At 48.6% G+C, this 20,102-nt stretch overlaps 5 protein-coding genes across 5 annotated transcripts; 3 read left to right on the plus strand and 2 right to left on the minus strand.

Annotated features, from left to right (window-relative positions):
• Window positions 1–780: 780 nt before the first annotated feature.
• On the plus strand, window positions 781–4,776 carry M431DRAFT_125065 (hypothetical protein; the record flags this gene model as incomplete). The annotated part of the gene is made up of 7 exons (XM_024912233.1): window positions 781–1,282; window positions 1,336–1,710; window positions 1,770–2,327; window positions 2,381–2,486; window positions 2,537–2,782; window positions 2,836–3,275; window positions 3,328–4,776. The coding sequence occupies 7 exons, from the start codon at window positions 781–783 to the stop codon at window positions 4,569–4,571; spliced, it is 3,471 nt and encodes a 1,156-aa protein (XP_024769881.1). The 3' UTR covers window positions 4,572–4,776.
• A 32-nt stretch (window positions 4,777–4,808) lies between these two features.
• On the minus strand, window positions 4,809–7,833 carry M431DRAFT_95914 (hypothetical protein; the record flags this gene model as incomplete). Its single annotated transcript, XM_024924759.1, has 8 exons — window positions 4,809–4,952; window positions 5,031–5,181; window positions 5,259–5,444; window positions 5,506–6,385; window positions 6,451–6,629; window positions 6,756–6,872; window positions 7,080–7,187; window positions 7,244–7,833. Coding segments are annotated over 8 exons (2,355 nt in total), but the record flags the coding sequence as incomplete, so codon positions are not given.
• A 2,348-nt stretch (window positions 7,834–10,181) lies between these two features.
• Window positions 10,182–12,141, plus strand: M431DRAFT_499646 (hypothetical protein; the record flags this gene model as incomplete). The annotated part of the gene is made up of 2 exons (XM_024917820.1): window positions 10,182–11,078; window positions 11,161–12,141. 2 exons carry the CDS (start codon window positions 10,182–10,184, stop codon window positions 12,139–12,141), a joined length of 1,878 nt encoding a protein of 625 aa, XP_024769883.1.
• Window positions 12,142–12,238: 97 nt separating this feature from the next.
• Window positions 12,239–13,653, minus strand: M431DRAFT_541889 (hypothetical protein; the record flags this gene model as incomplete). The annotated part of the gene is given in 2 exon segments (XM_024921111.1): window positions 12,239–12,670; window positions 12,690–13,653. 2 exon segments carry the CDS (start codon window positions 13,651–13,653, stop codon window positions 12,486–12,488), a joined length of 1,149 nt encoding a protein of 382 aa, XP_024769884.1. The 3' UTR covers window positions 12,239–12,485.
• Window positions 13,654–14,827: 1,174 nt separating this feature from the next.
• Window positions 14,828–19,853, plus strand: M431DRAFT_96000 (hypothetical protein; the record flags this gene model as incomplete). The annotated part of the gene is made up of 4 exons (XM_024924773.1): window positions 14,828–14,889; window positions 14,967–15,119; window positions 15,247–18,415; window positions 18,477–19,853. The coding sequence occupies 4 exons, from the start codon at window positions 14,828–14,830 to the stop codon at window positions 19,851–19,853; spliced, it is 4,761 nt and encodes a 1,586-aa protein (XP_024769885.1).
• Window positions 19,854–20,102: the final 249 nt, after the last annotated feature.

Below are 20,102 nucleotides of genomic sequence, written 5' to 3' on the forward strand. Positions count from 1 at the left end.
TTCGGTAAATATTCACAATCATCTTGACAGGACGTCCACTGCAGCACCTTAATAGATCAAAGCTTATGAGCTGTCAAATCTTTGCCAAAGGCCTTGACTCGGTTCCTTGCTCCAGCTTCATCAGGTCCATTAAGAGTATTGTGTTTTCTTGACAAGGTGTGATATATCTCGATCTTAGCAGCCCTCAAGGTACCTGTGCATATGCATTTACATTCTCCTTTGGGAGTTTCCAAGAATTCAGTCCAAGGAGAACAAACATCCATTATATTCCAATCCTTCAGCCACGCTCATTACATAATTGTTAGTGATGGTACATAAAAAATATAGATATGTCTAGATAGAGCTGCACTCCTAAGCCGGGCAAATTTGCTTTCCTTCCAGATTCTCCCGTTTAGCCAGTCCAGGGAACGCAAGGCTGTGGAAGTGCGCCCAGGCTAGAAGCGATTATACGGTATGCCTTGCCACTGCCCAATCAACTTACGTACATTGACTATGTTACTTTAATGACTCGGTTTCACCAATAATGATTGCCATTTAGCGCCCCTCAAATCTGCCTAACAATGCCACAAATGCTGCCCAGCCTGTTGCCTATTAGCCGTTGGTCAAGAGATTCTCGCCCTCAATTTTCACAGTCGCTCCCCAATTGTCCTAGGCATTTGATCATATCGGAAAATTTAGTAAACCAAATTGCCGTACTTTAGCAGTCTTTGACTACTTTTATTCATTACTCATATCGCTGATCTCTTTACTCAGGCAAACACAGTTTATTCGCTAGGCGTCATGACAACGGTCCCTGATCCCAATCCCACCCAAATCGCGTTCGCAGAAGCCGTTCGCAAGTTCAAATCCAAGCTGAAAAACGATCAATTATACGCAGAGATTCTAAAAACGAAATCGATTGACGAGGTCTACGATGCAACAGACGCACTTCAGGCTGAACAGGCGAAACAGGGACGACTTCGGCATCTCTCGAAAATTAAGCCGTTTCTTGAGGGACTCCAAGGCTACGCAGATACCATCGATACATTCGTACAAGTCAAACCGGATGTTCTCGCACTCATTTGGGGTCCAATTAAGTTGCTTATTCAATGGGCCGCTTCTCTAACGCAATCCATCGATGCCCTTGCCAATATCGCAGCTGAGATTGGTGAGCTGCTACCCGAATTTAAGCTCATGGCTGCCATGTTCGGCAACAATGAGCAAATGAAGCTTGTGCTTGTCCTGTTTTTCCAAGATATTCTTGACTTTTATGTCGTAGCTTTAAAGTTCTTCGGCTTGCCCCGTATGTTACAAGCCCTCCGCAATGAATAAAGCGAGCTGACGAAAAGTTTGGAGATTGGCGAGTGATGTTCGAGGCACTATGGCCTTCTCAGAAGGAGAAAATCAAAATTGTAATGGATCATATCGGACGACATACAAAATTAATGAGAAACAAAGTCCGCCTAGAGCACCTCAGGGAGGAGTATGAACACAGACAGCGAGCTTTCGACCATTTTGAAGCAACGCAGAAGAGTAATATGCGTCAAGAATACAACATCGTCAAGACTGACATCTCTCCAAGGTTTTATGATGCTGAGCTGTATCGGATACGGGGTCAGGTCTGTAAAGGGACCGGGAACTGGCTGAAGCAAGCTAGTGATTTCAAGAAGTGGTTAAATGGAGACGATGATTCAACGCGAATATTATGGCTATGCGGTATTCCTGGAGCAGGTTCGCCATCTTAATTCTCTCGTTCCCACTACCTTAAAATGTGTTAACAAGTTAGATAGGAAAGACTCATCTAGCGGCTATGGCAATCGACTTCGCCATGTCGACCAGAACTATATTCGTCTTTCTCAGTCACGCTAACAGTAGCAGCACCACGGCCTTATCAGTTATACATTCTCTAATTTTCCAGTTGGCTTCGGATGACGAAAATCTTCAGGCGATTCTCTGTGGTTCGAATCGAGAAAATTTTAAAAACAGCCTTGATGTCGCTATTAGCTTTCTACAAACGCTACTTAACTCCACCGGCCTCGTGAGCATAATTATTGATGGAGTTGATGAGATTGATATCTCTGAACGAGAGAAACTTCTCAAGAGTCTTTACGAAACATCTACAGCCTGCAAGAAGACTCTTTTATTGATAAGCAGTCGAGCAGAACACGACATCTCGGCAATTCTGGGCCAAATATCATCAACAATTCGAGTGGATACACACAATGCGGCAAGCATCCAAATGTTCGTTGACGACTGGGCACAAACGTGGTTTTCAGCTCATGATTTTCTACGCGAAGACAAGTCCGAGATTGAAGGCCTCCTTGCGCCAATTTCTTTAAAAGCAAAGGGTACACATTTTTTGTATTCATATTGTTGTTGGCCATCGCTTACTCCTCAGCAGGGATGTTTCTTTACGCCAAGATCATGTTGCGCAGCATAGAGGAGCTTGACAATCTAGATGAGATCCGCAATGAGCTGAGAGTACTTCCTCAGGACCTAGATGAAGCGTAAGGAAGCGCAACCATTTTAAGCAAACAAGAAGCTGACATGCTTATAGATACGGGAGATTGTTCGAGAAAATCGATCGCAAGTCTGAAATCGTGAAGAAGAAGTGCCGACTTATTCTCGGCTGGATCAGCTGCTCACCAATACCTTTGACGTTGCTGGAACTAGAACAAGCTTTGGTGGTAACGATCAGCGAAACATCTAGAGTGTCTTCGCCATTGAATTTTGTTCGTCTTTGTGGCCCCATTATCGAGGTTGTGGAGGGCAACATTCAATTCGTGCATTTCACAGTCAAGGAGTGAGTAATCCAACTTTTGCTACGGCATCTTTGTTAATATATTTTTATTATAGATATATTCACAGTCGACATAAAATTGAGAACCACATTGATCTTACTGAGGCGACGCTGAGCCTAGCAATCTGTTGCATACGATACCTGTGCCAAGATCATCACTCTCCCGATATTAGCGAAAAAGACCTCGAGGCCGGTATAAAGATGGGTAACTACAGATTACACTACTATGCCGCAGACACATGGCTAAGCCTTGTTACCCAATATCTGCGCTTGAATCAGTCTCAAGTTTTGTCAGAAGAGTTAATCACAACTCTACATAAATTTTACGAAGAACAATGCAAGCAAGATTTGTCTGGCCGCACCGAACTAAAGGAGCAACGGTATCCATCGGAATTACAACAATTCAAATCTCGCAATCCCAATATCTTCTGTTTCCTCCGCGGTATTGCGCAATTCCAACAGAAATGTTCCACGTCCCTTTACCATCTCGAACAAGGTGAAACGTCCTGTTCTCTCGTCTTCCGTTTGTAAATTAACGGGCCCTTCAGAGCACTATTGGATTGACCTTGACCTCACCACTACTTCAACTATCTCAAAGATGTTGTATGCCCAGTTTGACAAATTTCAGTGTCAGGCGCAGCAACATACTGATCAATGTTTGTGCTCCATTCTGAGGCGCCATTATGGCAGACGACTGTATAAATGTGGCTTCTTTTCTTGCGCATTTCACCGATCTGGGTTCGATACTCGATTTCTCAGAGAGTCTCACCAAAAGACCCACGACCTCCCTTGGAAATGTGACATTTCCTCGTGCCACTACTCGGAAGTCGGGTTTATCTCCAAGCCTATGAGAGACAGGCACTTGGAACTCCACCGAGCAGAAGCCCAAGATAATTCGCCGAATAACGAGACATTGATGCTCCATCCAAAATCTGATGATATTTTGCCTTTATTATTCGATTTTGTTGCTATTGATGATGTGGGGGCAGTTGAAAAACTTCCGCGTTTTGCCGATACAATCAAGCATAATGATGTACATGAATTGCTAAAATTTGTTGCACATTCTGGATCTGCGGCAATGATGAAGTTGATCTATGAAAAGGCGAACTGGAGACCTACATACTCCAATGAGTGGTACGATATCATATCAGCTGGGGTAAATGGCCAAAATATTGAGTCATTGACTGTGATACTATCAGACTTGCACGATGAAAAAGCTCGAAAAACATTTCAAAATGACATATACCGTGTTAGTAAGCTTTTGGGAGAATCGTTCACGACTGGCTCGATGGAGGTAGTCCAAGCAATAGATACTTTTATGAAACAAATTCGTTTTAGAAAAGATAGGGATTTACTTTTGGTGTTCGGGAATACAGGTGTTATCAAAGCAAGCGCAAGATGTCCAGAGCGAGAAGAATATCTCATTAACGCATGGTCGAATCATGGTGCTGCCAAAGCCTCATCCGTGGACCTTGTCAGAATACTCAGGATTATTGCTCGAACGACACATTCAATACGCCTTGCTCGGGCATTGCTACAATACGGCATTAATATGGATGAGCGACAGCATGATGGAGTACTCACACCACTACACTGGGCCGCCCGTCACGACTGCGCTGAAGCAGCAGAGTTCCTGAAGTTTCTGCTGTACCAGGGAGCAAACCCAAGTATATGCCAAGGAATCAGAGATGAGAAATGTGTTAAGAATATTTCCAATTGGCTTGGTATATCTTGGGATGAACTAATACAGAAAGCAAAAGAGGATAGGGAAAGGGGGATTCAGTGGCCATGATATGTAACTTGCTCTGACATCGAGAGACTATCAATTCACGAACAAAAAGAGACGAAAGTTGAAATTAACTTTTATTTTTAAACACTCAATCTTTCGTTAATCGTTTATCTCTCTTTTATCATGCATATTAGTGGGCATAGGGCCCCTATAAGCATCCATCAACAATATATTGCATGATTTCGGTAATATCAAGATGATCTCTCACACCTCAGACAGGCTCGCAACTCCTGTATTCTTTTAGCTGTTTTCACAAAAAAAGTTTATGTTTTTTTGGCTTTTTACCTTCCATCGTTGATCACTGATATCTACTTGAGAATTATTCTGAGAATCGAGTGATTGTTGGATGAGTCTGAGCTTTTCTTTTTGTATCCATTGCACGTACTGTTTTTATGAGCATCAGCATACACATACATCGAAAATACTGATTAGTACGGGCTAGGTGCACAAAACATCGCTTACCGTTTCTATCGTGTCTTTCGTCACATATCTTGTTACGAGGACTTCTCGTGATTGTCCTATCCTATGTACACGGTCAAGAGCCTGAGCTTCAACCATTGGATTCCAATGCGGCTCGAGCAAATGTACGTTGTTAGCAGCTGTTAAATCGATTCTATGGATCTACCGGTTAGTAAAAATTGTAGTGACACCGGAATGCTATTAGAAGGAGATTCTACGTAAATAACTTACCCTTCAGCAGCGCTACCAATAGTTGCAAGCATTACGGTGCACTTAGGCTCCAAATTAAATTGTTTTATTGCCTTTGATCGTCCTTCTAGACTTAATTGACCATCAATTCGTGCACAGACAAAGCCATTGGCCTTGAGGCATTGCTGGGTTAGGTCTATCATTTTAGTCCAGGAGCTGAAAACAACACTATTTTTTTCTTTAGCTTAGCTGATTTGATTGAATTTCAGACATGTTGGATCTTCTTTACCTTTTGATTGGCGGATTCGATATGCAATGAGCTGGAAGAAATTGCTCCTGACGGAGGTTGTCAATCAAAGCCTTCAGCTTCGGTGACTGTTGAGCTGCTCGGATTTTAGCTGCAGAACACGGACTTTCTCTGCCATTAGGAATAAGCATAGAGTTTTGGGGGTTTGTGAATTCAATCCCAGACCCATTTTCTCTAGTACTGGCGTGACATGTTTTGCATATGACTGGTGAGTATGATTTGTCGAGTTCGATCGAAGACCAACCCTGGAAATTGTCAATCTTCAGGCCGCACATATCACATGCCACTTGAAGCTCTTGAAAGTTCTGCCAGTCAATGATTCTATCTCCATCTGCACTCCAAATTTCAACAGCTGACCGTGGAAGAAGTTGCTCCCCATGGTCGCAGATCAAGCGAAGAAAATTGATCAGTTTTAAGATATTGTTGTTTTGTCGATCGCTCGAGTTCGGATGTCCATTATTGTGCCAATAAGATCCTGATGCAATGTTGGCAGCCTCTTTTTCGAAAAAGCTATATAAATTGCGGTCTCTCGGTGTCAATTCTACCCACGTTATCTTCTCTCGTCGATCAGGTAATGGATGCGATAATTCAATCATCTTCTTTGTACGCCGCAGACAGGTGCCTTTAATCAGCAAGCCAAGTCTCTTCAAGCCGTATGAGTGTTTTTCTTTAATTGGCCTTGATATCCAAAAATCGAATAGATTTTTCTTCATAAAGACCGGCACCCCGACAAAGCTTAGAAGTGCCGCAAAGTCATCGAGAGAGTTGTGAATTGGGGTCCCAGTTAAGCACCAACGGTACAAAGCCTGGATATCACAGGCCGCTTTAAAAGTTTGAGAGTTCCTGGTCCTGATATGGTGTGCTGTTATTTTAGTGTTACCAAGATTTCCATCCATAGCTCGGCTGTGCAATTCTGATTATACATACCTTCGTCAAGGACTACCCGATACCATTGCACACTAAATAAAGGCCCACCTTCTTCCCAATCTCGTCTCATTGTTTCGTAAGTGGTCAAGATTACATCTGAGTTTAGAAGGACGTCCCGAAGAGTTTTGCGGCCCGAGCCAAGATATATTGCAGTTGTTATCCTTCCTGGATGAATGTGGCTGGGTCGTGTTAGTATCTGCATTTTTTACAAGGCATTCAACGAACCTCTCGCATTGTTGCTGCCAGTTATGTATGGCTAGTAATCGTCAATAGATGTCGAAAGGATGATTAAAGCGTGGTACAACTTGCTTGACTTTGGTGTGACAATAAGCGTTGTCCAAGATTGTCTAGGCTGCGTATCTCCACTTTCGTTCCTTTGGATATCCACGACATCCAAAGATGCACAGATCAAAGCCAGGATGCTAAGACTTTTTCCTAATCCCATCTCCTAAGGTACATTTAGCGGGTGTGACATGTTATTTGTCGGCAAAATTGTTTGCTCACATCTGCTAAGACGCCACCAGGGGCGAGTTCTGGATTTGCTTTCCGATTTCCCGTAATTTTATGACGATAACTTGGTAGCAAATATCAGTATATGAACAGCGTGACAATGACACAAAGATATATACTCATTTGTTGGGCCTGGCCCAGATAATGGCTCCCATAGTGACGGGTGTCCATCTCGTACACCTCCAGCTTCAATTGCAGTCAGCCAGGCGAAGGCGAAAAGTTGATGCCTAATAAGATCAACACTCATACACTTTCACCGGTGATGTCGCAAGATATGTCTTACTCTTTTAATGTGGACTTGAGGCGACTACTCGGCTCGATACTTGTCCTCAAGATAAAATCGCTGGCTTCATCAAAGAGTCTCATAAATCGCCCTTTATTTGATGTGCTAAGCAAATCTGATTCCACCTTCCGGCCACATCCCGTTGCGGAATCTTCTTCCAGTGTCGGCAATTGGGACCCTGGACGAAGCAGATAATGAGGGTTGCGATACTGCATACTGCTATCATACTCTGAAGGCAGTGGATGTTGAAAATAGAATCCGGCATTTCCAAGAATATGACCGATGGTATATTGGTCAGTAGCAAGCCCATACAGGACAATTCGAACCGGGCAATCAACTGGTGAACGATAACCTTTAACCTCTTTTTTTGAAGTCTTTTTTCTCGAATTTGTCGAGGTTACCAGTTTGGCATCGGCTTTGATAGTAAACTCGCGAAAAATCTTGGCCAAGGTGGCATTATTGATAATTCCGGCATATCTTTGTGTATCTTGAGATGAGAGCTTTACTTTTGTTTCGAGAGCCTCGAAGATCACTGGAGTATGCGTCGTTCCTTCATGGCCTTCAAAGGAAGATGTCGCAGTTGCAATGATCTGCGAAATGCTAAGAATTGGGTTCAAGGTTCAGAAGGGCATGAGAGGCATAACATACAGTGCCGAAACAAGTATCAGGCTCCGATGGTTCAACTATTGCGGGTATATTCGCCGCTGTCGAATCGATGTTACAAGTGTCCGGACTGGCTGTGATCATTGAAATTGAATGATAAGAAAGCTACACACTAGGCTCGGCCCTGATGACTTACTTGACATGATGTCCTCTTGGGTGGAACAAAGCGTTGCGTCACTACCCGTATCCATTTGATCCCCAAACGAGGATATATCGGTGACTTCAGCCGTTTCAACAGAGAATTTGATGTCTAGATTTGTATCGATGTTCAGATCGAGGTTTGGGTCGATATTCCGATCGAAGTTGATATCGACATTTGGATCGATAGTGTAGGTTTGGAGCCCTGCTGAAGGTACATGTAGTGAACTCTCAGTCAGGCTATACTGGGGTTGTAAGCAAGCACGTTTAGATGCCAGATTGCCGCTATCATCGAACTCATCCAGATCGAGGTTATGTTTTGCTGTGAGAGTGGTGTGTAGATTCGGTGCATGTATGCACCGCGTCGGTTCGTAAGGTTCCATGGTACTATGCCGTCACGGCGAAATGACCACTAAGTTGTCAAGCAGAATGATATTAAAGAAGAACAAAAAGTTTCAACTGCGACACCACGCTGTTCTTTTTTTTTTTTTTTTTCCTCCTTACAGCACAGCCTACAGCCTACATGCAAGCACAGCCTAACTAAGAGCCTGTGACACAGCCTCACCGGCATGAAAAACATGTAAGTTGGGAGTCTATGGTGTTTCATTGGTCGCATTTATGCATATCTGATGAGTTGGCAGGCGGCGGCGGCTCCAGAATTGTTGACAGGCGTCGCCCACCAAATCCTTTGTTAGGCATTTGAGGTTTGCTGAGGTGGATATCTCGTACGGCTACAGTATCAATACACTATCCGATAAAATAAAAAGAAACAGATGTTTTACTCATATGATTTTAATGATAGCTTTGGTCATGTAGCTACATGTACATGGTACATGATGTTGGCCGGTTCGGGGGCTGCATAATATTCCACCATGCATTACCAGCATAGATCAAATGCTCTCCGCCTATAGGTAATCGATATATAGCGGTGAAAGCAAACAACGAAACACCACCTGGGCATTAATACTTCCGAGCAAAAAATCGCAGTACTACTACACGTGCCAAAGAGATAAACACGCAAGCTAGAATCCCATGACCTATCTCTTGACGATGCTGCCATCTTGTGCCAGTTAAGGTGTTACTGCATACATATTACTGCATTTAACGCTTGTCAGTGGAGTTGGAGTAAAGCTACTGAAGAAAGTCCCTCGGATAAGGAGTTAGGTAAAGAAACATGTCTTATGGACATAATTATTGAAGAGATAGAATAAAAATGACTTTCAGGGTGTGCTACTTCTTTCAAGGTTGCCCCTTAAAAAGCAGACATAGTCCCGGGTAGGCAGCACCTGTTGGGCTGTAAATATCACCATCTACGTGTGTGTTCAGGAGACAACACGTATGCGCTGGGTCCTCCTGTGGAGTAAGCGTCCATCATCTCCGTAGGCAGCGTGGTCTTATCTTGATTCATGTTTGCGAATACTCCGTAACACAATTTCGATGGCCAGGGAATTTTGGATCATGAACGCCGGCAAGCCGGTTATAGGCGATTCATGTACCGTAGTGGCGGATTATCTAGAGGCGGGATCTGCACATTTGTGGGATCTTGACCACGCGGCGTCACAGGTACTGATTCTAGAACTACGAAAAATGCATCCATTTCTCTTGGCTGTTATATAGGTACTCCGTACTACCATCAATACTATGACTACACGCATGTATCCATCATCCCCTTTTCTGCATGGCGTTGAATTCACTGATATCTCACATCCATCTCCAGGGCTGTTTTACCCCTCAGACGCGGCTCGTTTGGTAGGTTCCCCCACTTGGGCCTCTTGTTCCCCCTGTTACAGTGACGTCTCCAGCGTGTCTCCTCTCTAAAGCAGCTAGTGCGGGGCGTCTCGTCTCCCTGGGGCCGGTTCCGTAGGACTAGGGGAGGGGCACGAGCTGCTCCGATGAACCTGTAGCTCGGCGATCAACGGCTGTGTCATCTGTTTTCTCTTTTCCATTCTCTAACCTCTGCAGGCCATCACTCGTTCGTTTGACAATCTGCTAATCTTGAGTGCCGTGCGATCGGGCATCGACAGAATCATCTCTCGCTTATCTGGATTCACGCGATACTTGCGCCATCTCTACAAGCACCTACCCGCCTTGCTGCCGATTATCTCCCCGTCTCCCCAATCTGACAGACTCCCCAATCATGGCAACAACCGAGGAAGTTGTTCGGCGGCTCCAGGAGTCTCGCCCACCTGCAACAGATGCCGCCACTTATCTGACCATTGTCGAAATGTCCTTGTCTCCAGAGATCCTGCCTGCGCTGCAGGAGATCCTGGAGGATGTCTCATTGACCACTGAAATCGGCTGGGACATGGTTGACATGCTAATCCCCATCCCTGGCAGCGAAGACTGCCTGGAGAGCATTGCGCGTCTGGGTAACCCACGAGAGGTCGTTCTAAAAGTGCTCGAGGTTATGGAGAAAACCACCGCTGCGGGAGAGGAGGCTGATGAGGATGATGAAGAAGAGAAAAAAGCAGGAGAAGAGGAAGCGGGAGGCTCCAAAGCCATCACTACAAAAGGCGAGACGAAAGCTACCAGACACTTTGTCACACTCTGTGGAATGTTGGGGATTCTACTCAAACGGCTCCAGGTCAAGGCGCCATCGCGGTTTCTACATACTGCGCTTGAAACAGTGCAGAGATGCTATGATGCTACAAGCGCAGCATCTACGGCCGCAGTCATTTCTCTGGTTCAGTCTCTTGCGCGCCAGACGCGACCCCCGCTGCCCTCGCGAAAATCGAGCGTCAAGCTGGATACGCCATTCCAGGACAGTGATCCGGCAAAACAAGCGCCGGACCCGGAAGCAGAGCGCTCAGATATTCTGAACAAAGACGAGCCGCAGATAATGACCAACTTACTGCAATCATTCATCACATGCGTCATTGAGGCATACGTCAACTCTAACAGTATAGAATGGGCCTCAAGAATGCTCGAATACACCTACCCGGAGCGCATAGTGCCTGGCCGAAAGACTATGATCCAAACATTCAAGGAAGTGGTGGAGCTTCAAGCAAAGGATGCTCTATTAGGGCAGCTGGTGGTGCGTATTTCCCTCAAAGCCTTTGTGGATATCAGATGAAAGTATGGGGGCAGCAAATACAGAAGCTAACAATATTATGTAGGCCCTTGCTAGTGACCTGGGCTTGTCGAAACTGGCCCCTTTCAAGGTAAAAGAGTATCTTGAAGGCCCTATACATCGGGCTCCTCTGTCAATTGATTTTGACCCCCAGCACCCAGAGCAACTCCATTTGTCAACGGGTGGCTTAGTGTGTCTGAATGCTTACTGGATGTTTGCTGCCGACGTATTTGATGCGGATCGTGGCGGTCCAGATGGGGATCTCCTTCCACAATACCTGCTACCAGATCATCAAGTTCTGTTACAGAGCTTCCTGGGGGATGAATCTCAAGGCCAGATTGCCACCAACCCAGGAACGATTGAGGCCCTGGTCGTCATGGCCATCTGGCTTGACGGCCGGAAAGCAATCTCAAACCCCAAAGGCGCCGAGACTGCTACAGGATTCATGCCCTACCACCATCTCTTAACTCTCATTTCCGTCTTCCACCCCAACATCCGAGTTCGCAATGCTGCAACCGTTGTAGCAGGCTCAATTTTGCACTCCGATCCCGAAGAAGAAGACCGACTGGCCATCTTAGAAGATCTATTGGAGAGCTGCGTCTTCGCGTCTCTGCAAGCATGTGCAGTCTCCTGGCTACGAGAGGAGATTATTGCGGCGAAAAAGGCCGGCTCAAAGGGTCGCTTCGCCGGTCCAGAATGCTTCGACACCATTCAATACGCCTTGTTCCCAGATCTGTCACATCTCAAGCAGGCTGATGTTTCGACGTTACTCGACTTCTGGGCTCAGAGTGCGCCCTTCCACCTGCAAGTAGCCAATTTTGCGCTCTTCTTGTTTGGCGAAGACTACAAGAGTCTGGCTCCCGTCGGCATGGCCGCGGCTATTGAGCACCGCTACGTCGAGCCGCTGGTGCATGCTGCGAAGACGTTGGAAAAGGCTGCTGGCGCAAAGGAGGTGGAAATTGATGGGGAGGGCCTGATGCAGCTCGGAATTCTGACGGATACCCTGAGCCGGGTATCCCTACAGTAAAACCCAGGCTGTAATGTTGGAGAGAAGGGCATGGAGGAGTAACGCCAAATAACCAAAATATAGCAGTGATTGAAGGAGAGAGGAGTATCTCTGAGTCTGCTGGATCAGACGGGTACATGGCCGTTCACATCTCGACTGAATAGTGTATCATTTGATCAGTAAATATGTAAAAGCTCAGAATAATGCTTGAGCGATGAAATCTGATTTCAGAATTATGCGTGGATGCGCGTTCTATGTGATAGTAAATGCAAATATGTCTGCTGCATGCGTTTCCCCTTTTGTACTCGTTTGTCATATGAAAGTTGAAAGCAATGAAAGATCCAGTCGTCGTTATCCTATTGCTCTCAACCGAGTGATGAATAAAAAATATGTATGGCAGTAGGCTGCCCTTTATCGTCGACGGTCCCGGTCATGGTCGCGATGCCGGTCCTGGTCGCGATGCTGGTCCCTATGCCTGTCGTGATCCCGATCTCTGTCGCGATGTCTATCCCTATCCCGATAATCTCGATCTCGATCCCTGTCCCTTTCTCTGTATTTGTCCTTCTCACGATCGCGCTCGCGCTCCCTCTCTCGTTTATAGCTGTCTTCATGTCCCCGGCCTTCCTTTCGTTTGCTCTCCTCTCTCCGGTAATCATTCAACCGTGGTCTAGACTTCTTGCCGTTCTGGTTCCACCCGCCGAGATCTTCCTCTTCCTTGAGCTCCTTGGCGCCAAGACCAAGTCGGTTCTGTCGCCTCTTGACTTGCTTGACAGGAGGGCCGCGAGCCTCGCCGTTCCAGCCCATGCCGCGGAGGAGAGCGGCGCCAAACTCTTCGACAGGCATTTCTTCGTAGTCTTGTAGGGTGGATACTGCGCCGGAGGATTCAACGTCGCGGCGATAGGCATCGTCTTCTGTTGCAGGTGCAGTGCTGATAACTTTTTGTTCTTTGGATATTTTGCCAAGCAGGGCATCCATCGCCTCGTCGTCGGCAGTCCGCTCAACTGGTGGCGTGTCTTTGCCATCTTGATTCGCTTCTTGCATTTCTTCGTCGCTGGGCTGAGCAGTCGGCTCCGATACCACCACGTCCTCCGATACAGCGCTCTTTTCCTTGATCGTCAATCCCCATTTCAGCGGTGTGTCCTGGTCGGCAGGCTCCGTCTCAGTTGTAACGGCGTTTTGCTGAGCTCTGGCTTCTTCTGGGAGTAAGTTCTTCGACCCCCTTTGGCTCTTCAACTCGTCCTTCCAGCTCCGATTCGGCTGCCGTGCAATGACGTACTCCTTCTTCTCCTCCTTCTGTCGCTTTCGTTTCGTCTCGGCACCTTCTGCGCCGAATCCTGTGATGGCTTCATGACGGCCTCGGTGGCGGTCATCTTCGGAATCTGAGGTATCGGATTCGCCTCCCCCCAAGGCGTGGGAGCGCGGCCGCTTCCCTAGACTCGATGACGGTTTCGCGCGGGACTGTTTCGCTGCTGACGCTGAATTGCTGCCTCCGCCAAACTTGATGGCTATGCGACCTTTGTTCTGGTCAGACATAACGCGTAAAATTGCTGTCTGTGAAAGGTTTATGTACCTTGAGGCCGTGACAGAAGCGTGCTTCAATGTTTGGCAGCTCAAAAGATGACTTTGACAAAAAAGTACTTGGTACCTACTACAGGTACGTATCGCAGGCTAAAAAGCGTTAGCGCAGAATCAAGAGGCACTAAGGCACTTTGCATTTGTATTTTTTCACGAGTCGGACAGAAAAAATTGAAGCCGCAATCAGGAGTGGGGGGGCGCGTGTGTGGCTGCAAGGGAGGAAAAAACCGAGTTGATGAGGCGTCGACATGAATTGGCCAAAGCTACAGTACAATCACATTGTTGAGACTAAGCAGCAGATCTAACATTAATTCTGCCACCTCGAAATGTGGAGGAATTTGTTTTCCATTACATCCGCAAATCCACCAGAGTAGGCAATTAATGTGCGCGAGTTGTTAGAGATAGGCATCACCCCAGAGCTTATTCATTGATGCCAGAGTTTATTTCTCCCACATCGTTGTTGACGCCTAACTGCTAAAACCCACTAGGGGAGAAAAAGATCGCAGATGGATCCCTGATGCGTGCAGATGCAAAGGGACCTGGAGTCAATTCTAGGCATCTAAACAGTATGGATGGATGATCCTCGGAGGAGTTAGGCATCGCCTTAGATAGGGGTTCTCGGAATAGCATCTTCTCGATTCATTCGGTGTTTTACAGTTGTATAAGCGTCTTAGAGAGACTCGATGCCGCAGCAATGACCTGCAAATGACAGCACAACAAAGCGGTGATGCACCGTGCCTGAAAATATCTACCCTACTGTACACTAGGCGCTCAGGGCGTCTGCTCTGCACCGTCTTCGTTAGCGGAGCGCCCAGCCAGCGCCCAGCCAACGCCCGCCAACCGCTGTTAACGGCTAGCGCACCCCATACAGTGCCAACAGGTATCCGCCCGGGCCCAACTGGCTGCACTCCGCCAGCTCCAGCGCTCCCCCCCGGCCAAACTCCCCCCAAGACAGAGTTTGACTGCCCTCGCACCGACCGGCGACACGCTCAACCGGCCAGAAGATCCGTCAAAACGGCCACCACCACGCATTTTCCATCGCCGTGCATCTCGAGCCTCATCTCAGACGACGTCTCTGGCTATCCTCCGACATCCGTTTCGCCTGCAAACGGATGTCGCTCCCGCCGATGCTATGACGGAGGTCGGCCACACCGATCTATCGAGGCTGCTTCAATCCAAGCGAAACGAGTTCAAGTGAGTTGATGCTCAATCGAAAGAGCGGATTTTTCCGATTCCAATGAGGTACTTTACGCCATACTGACCGCCGACAGTGCAATCGTGACATCGCGGAAGAGGAAGCTTCGCGAGCTCTTCGCTGTCACGACTCAGGTCGAGGGCCTACCGCAAGATGCCTTCGCGAACCCCGACGCGCCGGCAACTACCGCTGCGGAATGGCAGTTTCTTCAGACCAGTGAAATATTACAGTTCGTATCCCTATTTTGATTTTTCTTTATCGAAAAATCCGAGGCATAATCGTTTCGTCCAAGCGGTCGCGTCGTCGCGTCTGAACTATATAATCAAATGTCATTTTGGTGGCTGACTCTTGAACAGAGGCAAGACGTTGAACGAACAGGCTATCCCAGCGCGGCCGTTACTCTCTGTAGATACCTTGAAGCGTTTGCTTGTCAAATCGTTGCAGGAAACAGCCGTGCACTCTCCCGCACCCCCTACTCCGACCGTTGCATCTGCCAAAATCAAAGGAGTTGCTGTATCTGTCCCGACAAACGAGTTGCGACAACCTCTTGGCTTCATATCGAACGAGTCGATCCCTGCGCCTCCCGAAGACAGTAGCAAACCTTTGAATAAACTAACGAAACCTACACCGACCCCGTCTGTTCAGAGCATCAACAATGTATCACATCCTGCCGGAGCCAATTCAGGCTTTGCGCACGCCAAGCCTGCTACTACGCCTCTAGTCCTTGCGCCCGCAACGAACGAGCCGAAGCACGCTGAGCAAGTGATTAATGGAGCGGCGAGTAAGGATGTTTCATCTGAACGAAGGCCGGCACAGGTTTCCTTTCCTCCAGGAACCAAGGGATCGCCATCGAGGGAATCAGCCGGTGATGTGGCGACAGCAGGGACAACGAAAGGCGTCGATGTTGCTGACGATGGCGGTGTAATCGACAAGTCGCAATCGAACCAGGTTGGGCGTAACCAAGAACTCTCCATCAAAGTCCCCCACGCGGTTTCCAAGATTCCCGATGCGCTTTCCTCTCCAGGTTCGACGGCACCAAGTGCAACGACGCCCGGAAACCATGACGTCTCAGCGGATACCAGCCCTGAGCATGATGCTCCCCAGTATATCGACGACAGGATAGAGCGGGATGTTGATGAAAAGGAGGAGCAAGGTGACGAGGTGCAAGATGCTGCAAGTGCTGAGACGGGGATGGGGACAGATATTACGAAGCCGGAACAAGATAAGGCCGATTCCAAAGTTACCAGACTGGATGAAGATCAGCTTCTTCAAGAGTCTATCCGATCAAGTGCTGCGGCTGCAAGCCCAGAGCCCGTAAAGTTTCAGAGTGGACTCAATGCTACGACCGCTGTTATCAACACCACCGAGGAGGCTAAACCTACCACTCTGGCAAATCCAGAGGCCCCCACAGACGCCAAAGTTTCTTCGACGCCAGCTATCAAGGCGGCTGAGGAAATTCCCGATGGCCAAGAAGAAACTCCAGAACGCATGGACGTGGATCCAATCCCGGCCACAGGATCGGAAAATGTCGAATTACCTGCAGCTCAACCACCTACTCGCCCTCCTCCGGCCTCTACTAGCACATCGCCTGTTGTTACTAAGCCAACACCGCCCAAGGAACATGCAGCACCCGAGAGAGCGGTTACAAGAGTTTCGTCTGGGGCCATGAGACTGAAGTCCGTGTCTGAAATAGTAGGAGAGACCCCGCGAGCCAACAGTACAGCAGAACGAAATGCAACGAAGGCACCACAAAACCAGCTTACTCCCATGACATCCACGCCTCAATCACCGCCTCCAAGACCTAAAAGCACAGGCAGGAGAGACAGGCCAAAAGGCCATGTCTCTACTGTGTTATTTGGTAAACAGCCGAAGCAAATGGAGGAGAAGGCCCTGGTTCCTGGCCAGAAGGAAACGATTCAGGCATCTGATGATTACTATACTCCACTCTTCATCCAGAATTTCACAGGGGCTACCAACTGGATGCAACCTATCGAAAAGATCTTGTTCCATGCGAATAAGACTATCGCTACCCCTGACGCGTACCTTGCGATTCAAGACCACCAGGCATGTAAAGTTCTGCGTAGGGTGTACCACCTTCAGCAGCACGACAAATGGTCTTTGAGACAGCCAAAACGATGTCCTGAGCCAACTCGCCCGCCATCTCATTTAGATGTGCTATTCCAGGAGATGAAATGGATGCGGACTGATTTCCGAGAAGAGAGAAAATGGAAAATGGCCGCGGCCAAGAACATCGCCTACGCTTGTGCAGAATGGTTTGAATCAACTCCCGAAGAGCGCAAGGCTTTACAAGTCGCCGCGTTCATCCCTCCGCTCAGGACGAACGATGTGACAATGGGCGATGCCGATGCTGACAGCGCCGAGAGCCACCCCACCCCTGACCTCATTACGGAAGACGTAGATTCGCCCCAGAATTCAGATCATCTTGGTGAAGAAGACTTTCCTGAAACTGTTGCGCCATCTGCCATATTTGCTCTACAGGAAGAGGATGTGGTCTTTGCGCTGCGACGGACGCCTGCTTCAGATAAGCTGCTGGAGGAGCTGCCATTGTACGGCGCTCCTCTAAAGATTCCACGCTTTGAGCTCACAGGGCCAGAATACGACCCTGATGCTCAGTGGAGACGACCTGCTCTACCTCTAAGCAAGTATGTCGAAGGAGAAATGAAGCTTCTATCGGATGGCCCTCCGCGAAAGCGCAGTCGGTATAATTATCGTGATGACGAATCCGATGACGAAAAGGAGAGTCCGTTTGATGCAGATGCGCTCGCACACAATGTCCAGCTTCCACCGCAAAGCTCCGAGGTTGCTCTATTCGCCCCAGAATCGAAGCACATCCGCGATCGACTGCACGCTGGTCACCAGTTCCGGCCGCCATCTGAACATCCCATGCCTCTGCAGAGCTTTTATGAGTGTCGTAATCCGTCCCAATGGACTGTGGTTGAAGATGATGAGCTCCGTAGCCTAGTTCGCGAATATTCGTACAACTGGTCTCTCATCTCCAATCTATTGTTTACTAAATCTCTATTTGCGTCAGGAGCAGAAAGGAGAACCCCGTGGGAGTGTTTTGAACGGTGGATCAACTTGGAGGGCCTCCCAGCTGATATGCAGAAGACCCAGTATTTCAAGGCTTACAACAGCAGGATTGAGGCCGCTCAGCGCGTGATTGCGCAGCAAAATCAGTTGGCGGCACAGCGAGCTTCTCAAGATGGAGGCGCAGTAACACCAATACGACGAAGACAATCTACTCCGCTCAGAGTAGAGAGACGGCGAAACCAAAAGCATCTGACCCTCATCGATGCCATGAGGAAGCTGGCGAAGAAGAGAGAGACCACAATGCAGAAGCAGCAACATTCTGCGGCTCAGAACGCTGCGAAGAAGGTGAATGATACAATGGCTCAACGGCCAGTCAAGACACCGAGGGATTACAGTCTGTTGCGATGGGAGCGCGACCAGGCTCTGGCTGAAAAGATGGCGCTATATGCGCAGCGGCAGGAAGCCCAGAGGAGGGTAAGTAGACGTTCATTTTGGTAGTATTCGGTCTGATCATAAGCTAACGTACTCCGTCCAGGCTACTCTCCAGGCCAGAGCCCAAGCTCAATCCGCCCAGTTGGCCGCGGCACCAGGTGCAGCAGCCCCGGCTGGTCAAACCCCAGGGCTTCCTGCAGCGGTTGCCAATGGCGTGAATGGCGTCGTCAACCGAGCGGCCGTTCCCAATCAACTCGCCGTTGCGGCAGCAGCCGCTGCAGCAGTAGCAGCACAGGGTCGAGCACGGATGCCCATGCAGGCCCCTGCGAACGGTATGGAAGGCATCAACGCTCAAGCCCAGATGGGCGGTAATCTCGCTCCACCGGCGCAAATGAGCGGCATCCCACAAGCTCAATTGCAGGCTTTGCAAGCGATGCAAGCCCAACATCGGATGCAGATGCCTGGTCAGCAACCTGATGCCAGCATGATGATGCGTGCACAGCGCATCTCAGAGCAGCAACGGGCGGCAGTCCAGATTCAGCATGCGCAGCAGCAAGGGGGCGTTGTTGGAACTCCTGCTCAACAAGCACAAGCAGCCTCATCGCCCGCTATGCGAAACGGAGTCCCTGCCATCGCCCAACAGGCCGCCTTTATGAATAATGCCCAGGCTATGATGGCTTCGTTCAACGCGACGGCCGGTCATGCTTCTGGGGCTGCAAATGGTCTACATATGCCCACTCTTGCTAACGGCACCTCTCCCGGCCCTCGACTGCCAACGCAGATCCCTCCTACTATCGCTGTACAAATAAACTCTTTGGAAGCGCAGTTCAGGAGCAAGAATCCCAACCTTTCACCTGAGCAACTTCGCCACCTTGCTACTGAACATTTGACAAGAGCTATGATGGCACAGCGGCAAAGTGCAATGAATGCTGCTGCCGGTGGACAGACTGGCATTGCTACTAGTATTACTGCTACGGCCAGTCCTCATCAATATGCCGCTCTGCTCAGACAGCAACAGCAGCAGCAGCAAGCTCAGGCCCAAGCACAAGCGCAACAGGCGCAGGCCCAAGCTCAGGCCCAGGCTCAAGCTCAGGCCCAGCAGCATCAGGCCCAACACTCGCAGCCCACGCCAACACCGACTCCGACGCCGACACCGCAGCAGCAGCGACCTCAGCAGGTGCCTCAGTTGCAACAGGCTCAGCAGCAAGTTCAGGCACAGCAATCACCAGCGCAAGTGCAGCAGCAGCAGCAGCAGCAAAGGCCGCAACCTCAGCCACCACAGCCATCTCAGGCTCAACTTCAAGCGCAGGCTCAGGCTCAGGCCCAAGCCCAGGCCCAAGCTCAAACTCAAGTACAGCAAGTTCAATCTCAGTCGCAACCCCAAGCCTCTCCTCAACTACCAGCACACCCTCCGGCTGGAAGTCCTGCACCTGTTCAGCGTCAGGCCAGTGGAAGCGCAACCCCTTCCGCAGGCAAGTAAACATCTAGCGATTCTGCATTTTGTCCTGCGGTGCTCGTTTTCTTATTGTAATGCAAATGGCTCACGTGGTTATTGTTTCCTTCTCACACGTCTTTTTCGTTCGACGGGTTTTTTTTCGTCAGGGCAAAACGGGAGGTGTTAAAGCGGGAAAGGGAGGTTTGGGCTGGTTTACACTTTTTAACGTTAGATGCCTTTTCTATCTTTTTTTCTCCACCCCCCTTCTATCTGTTATAATGTGGGCTTTCACAA

This window comes from Trichoderma harzianum (genome assembly GCF_003025095.1).
Source record: "Trichoderma harzianum CBS 226.95 unplaced genomic scaffold M431scaffold_15, whole genome shotgun sequence".
NCBI lineage: Eukaryota > Fungi > Ascomycota > Sordariomycetes > Hypocreales > Hypocreaceae > Trichoderma > Trichoderma harzianum.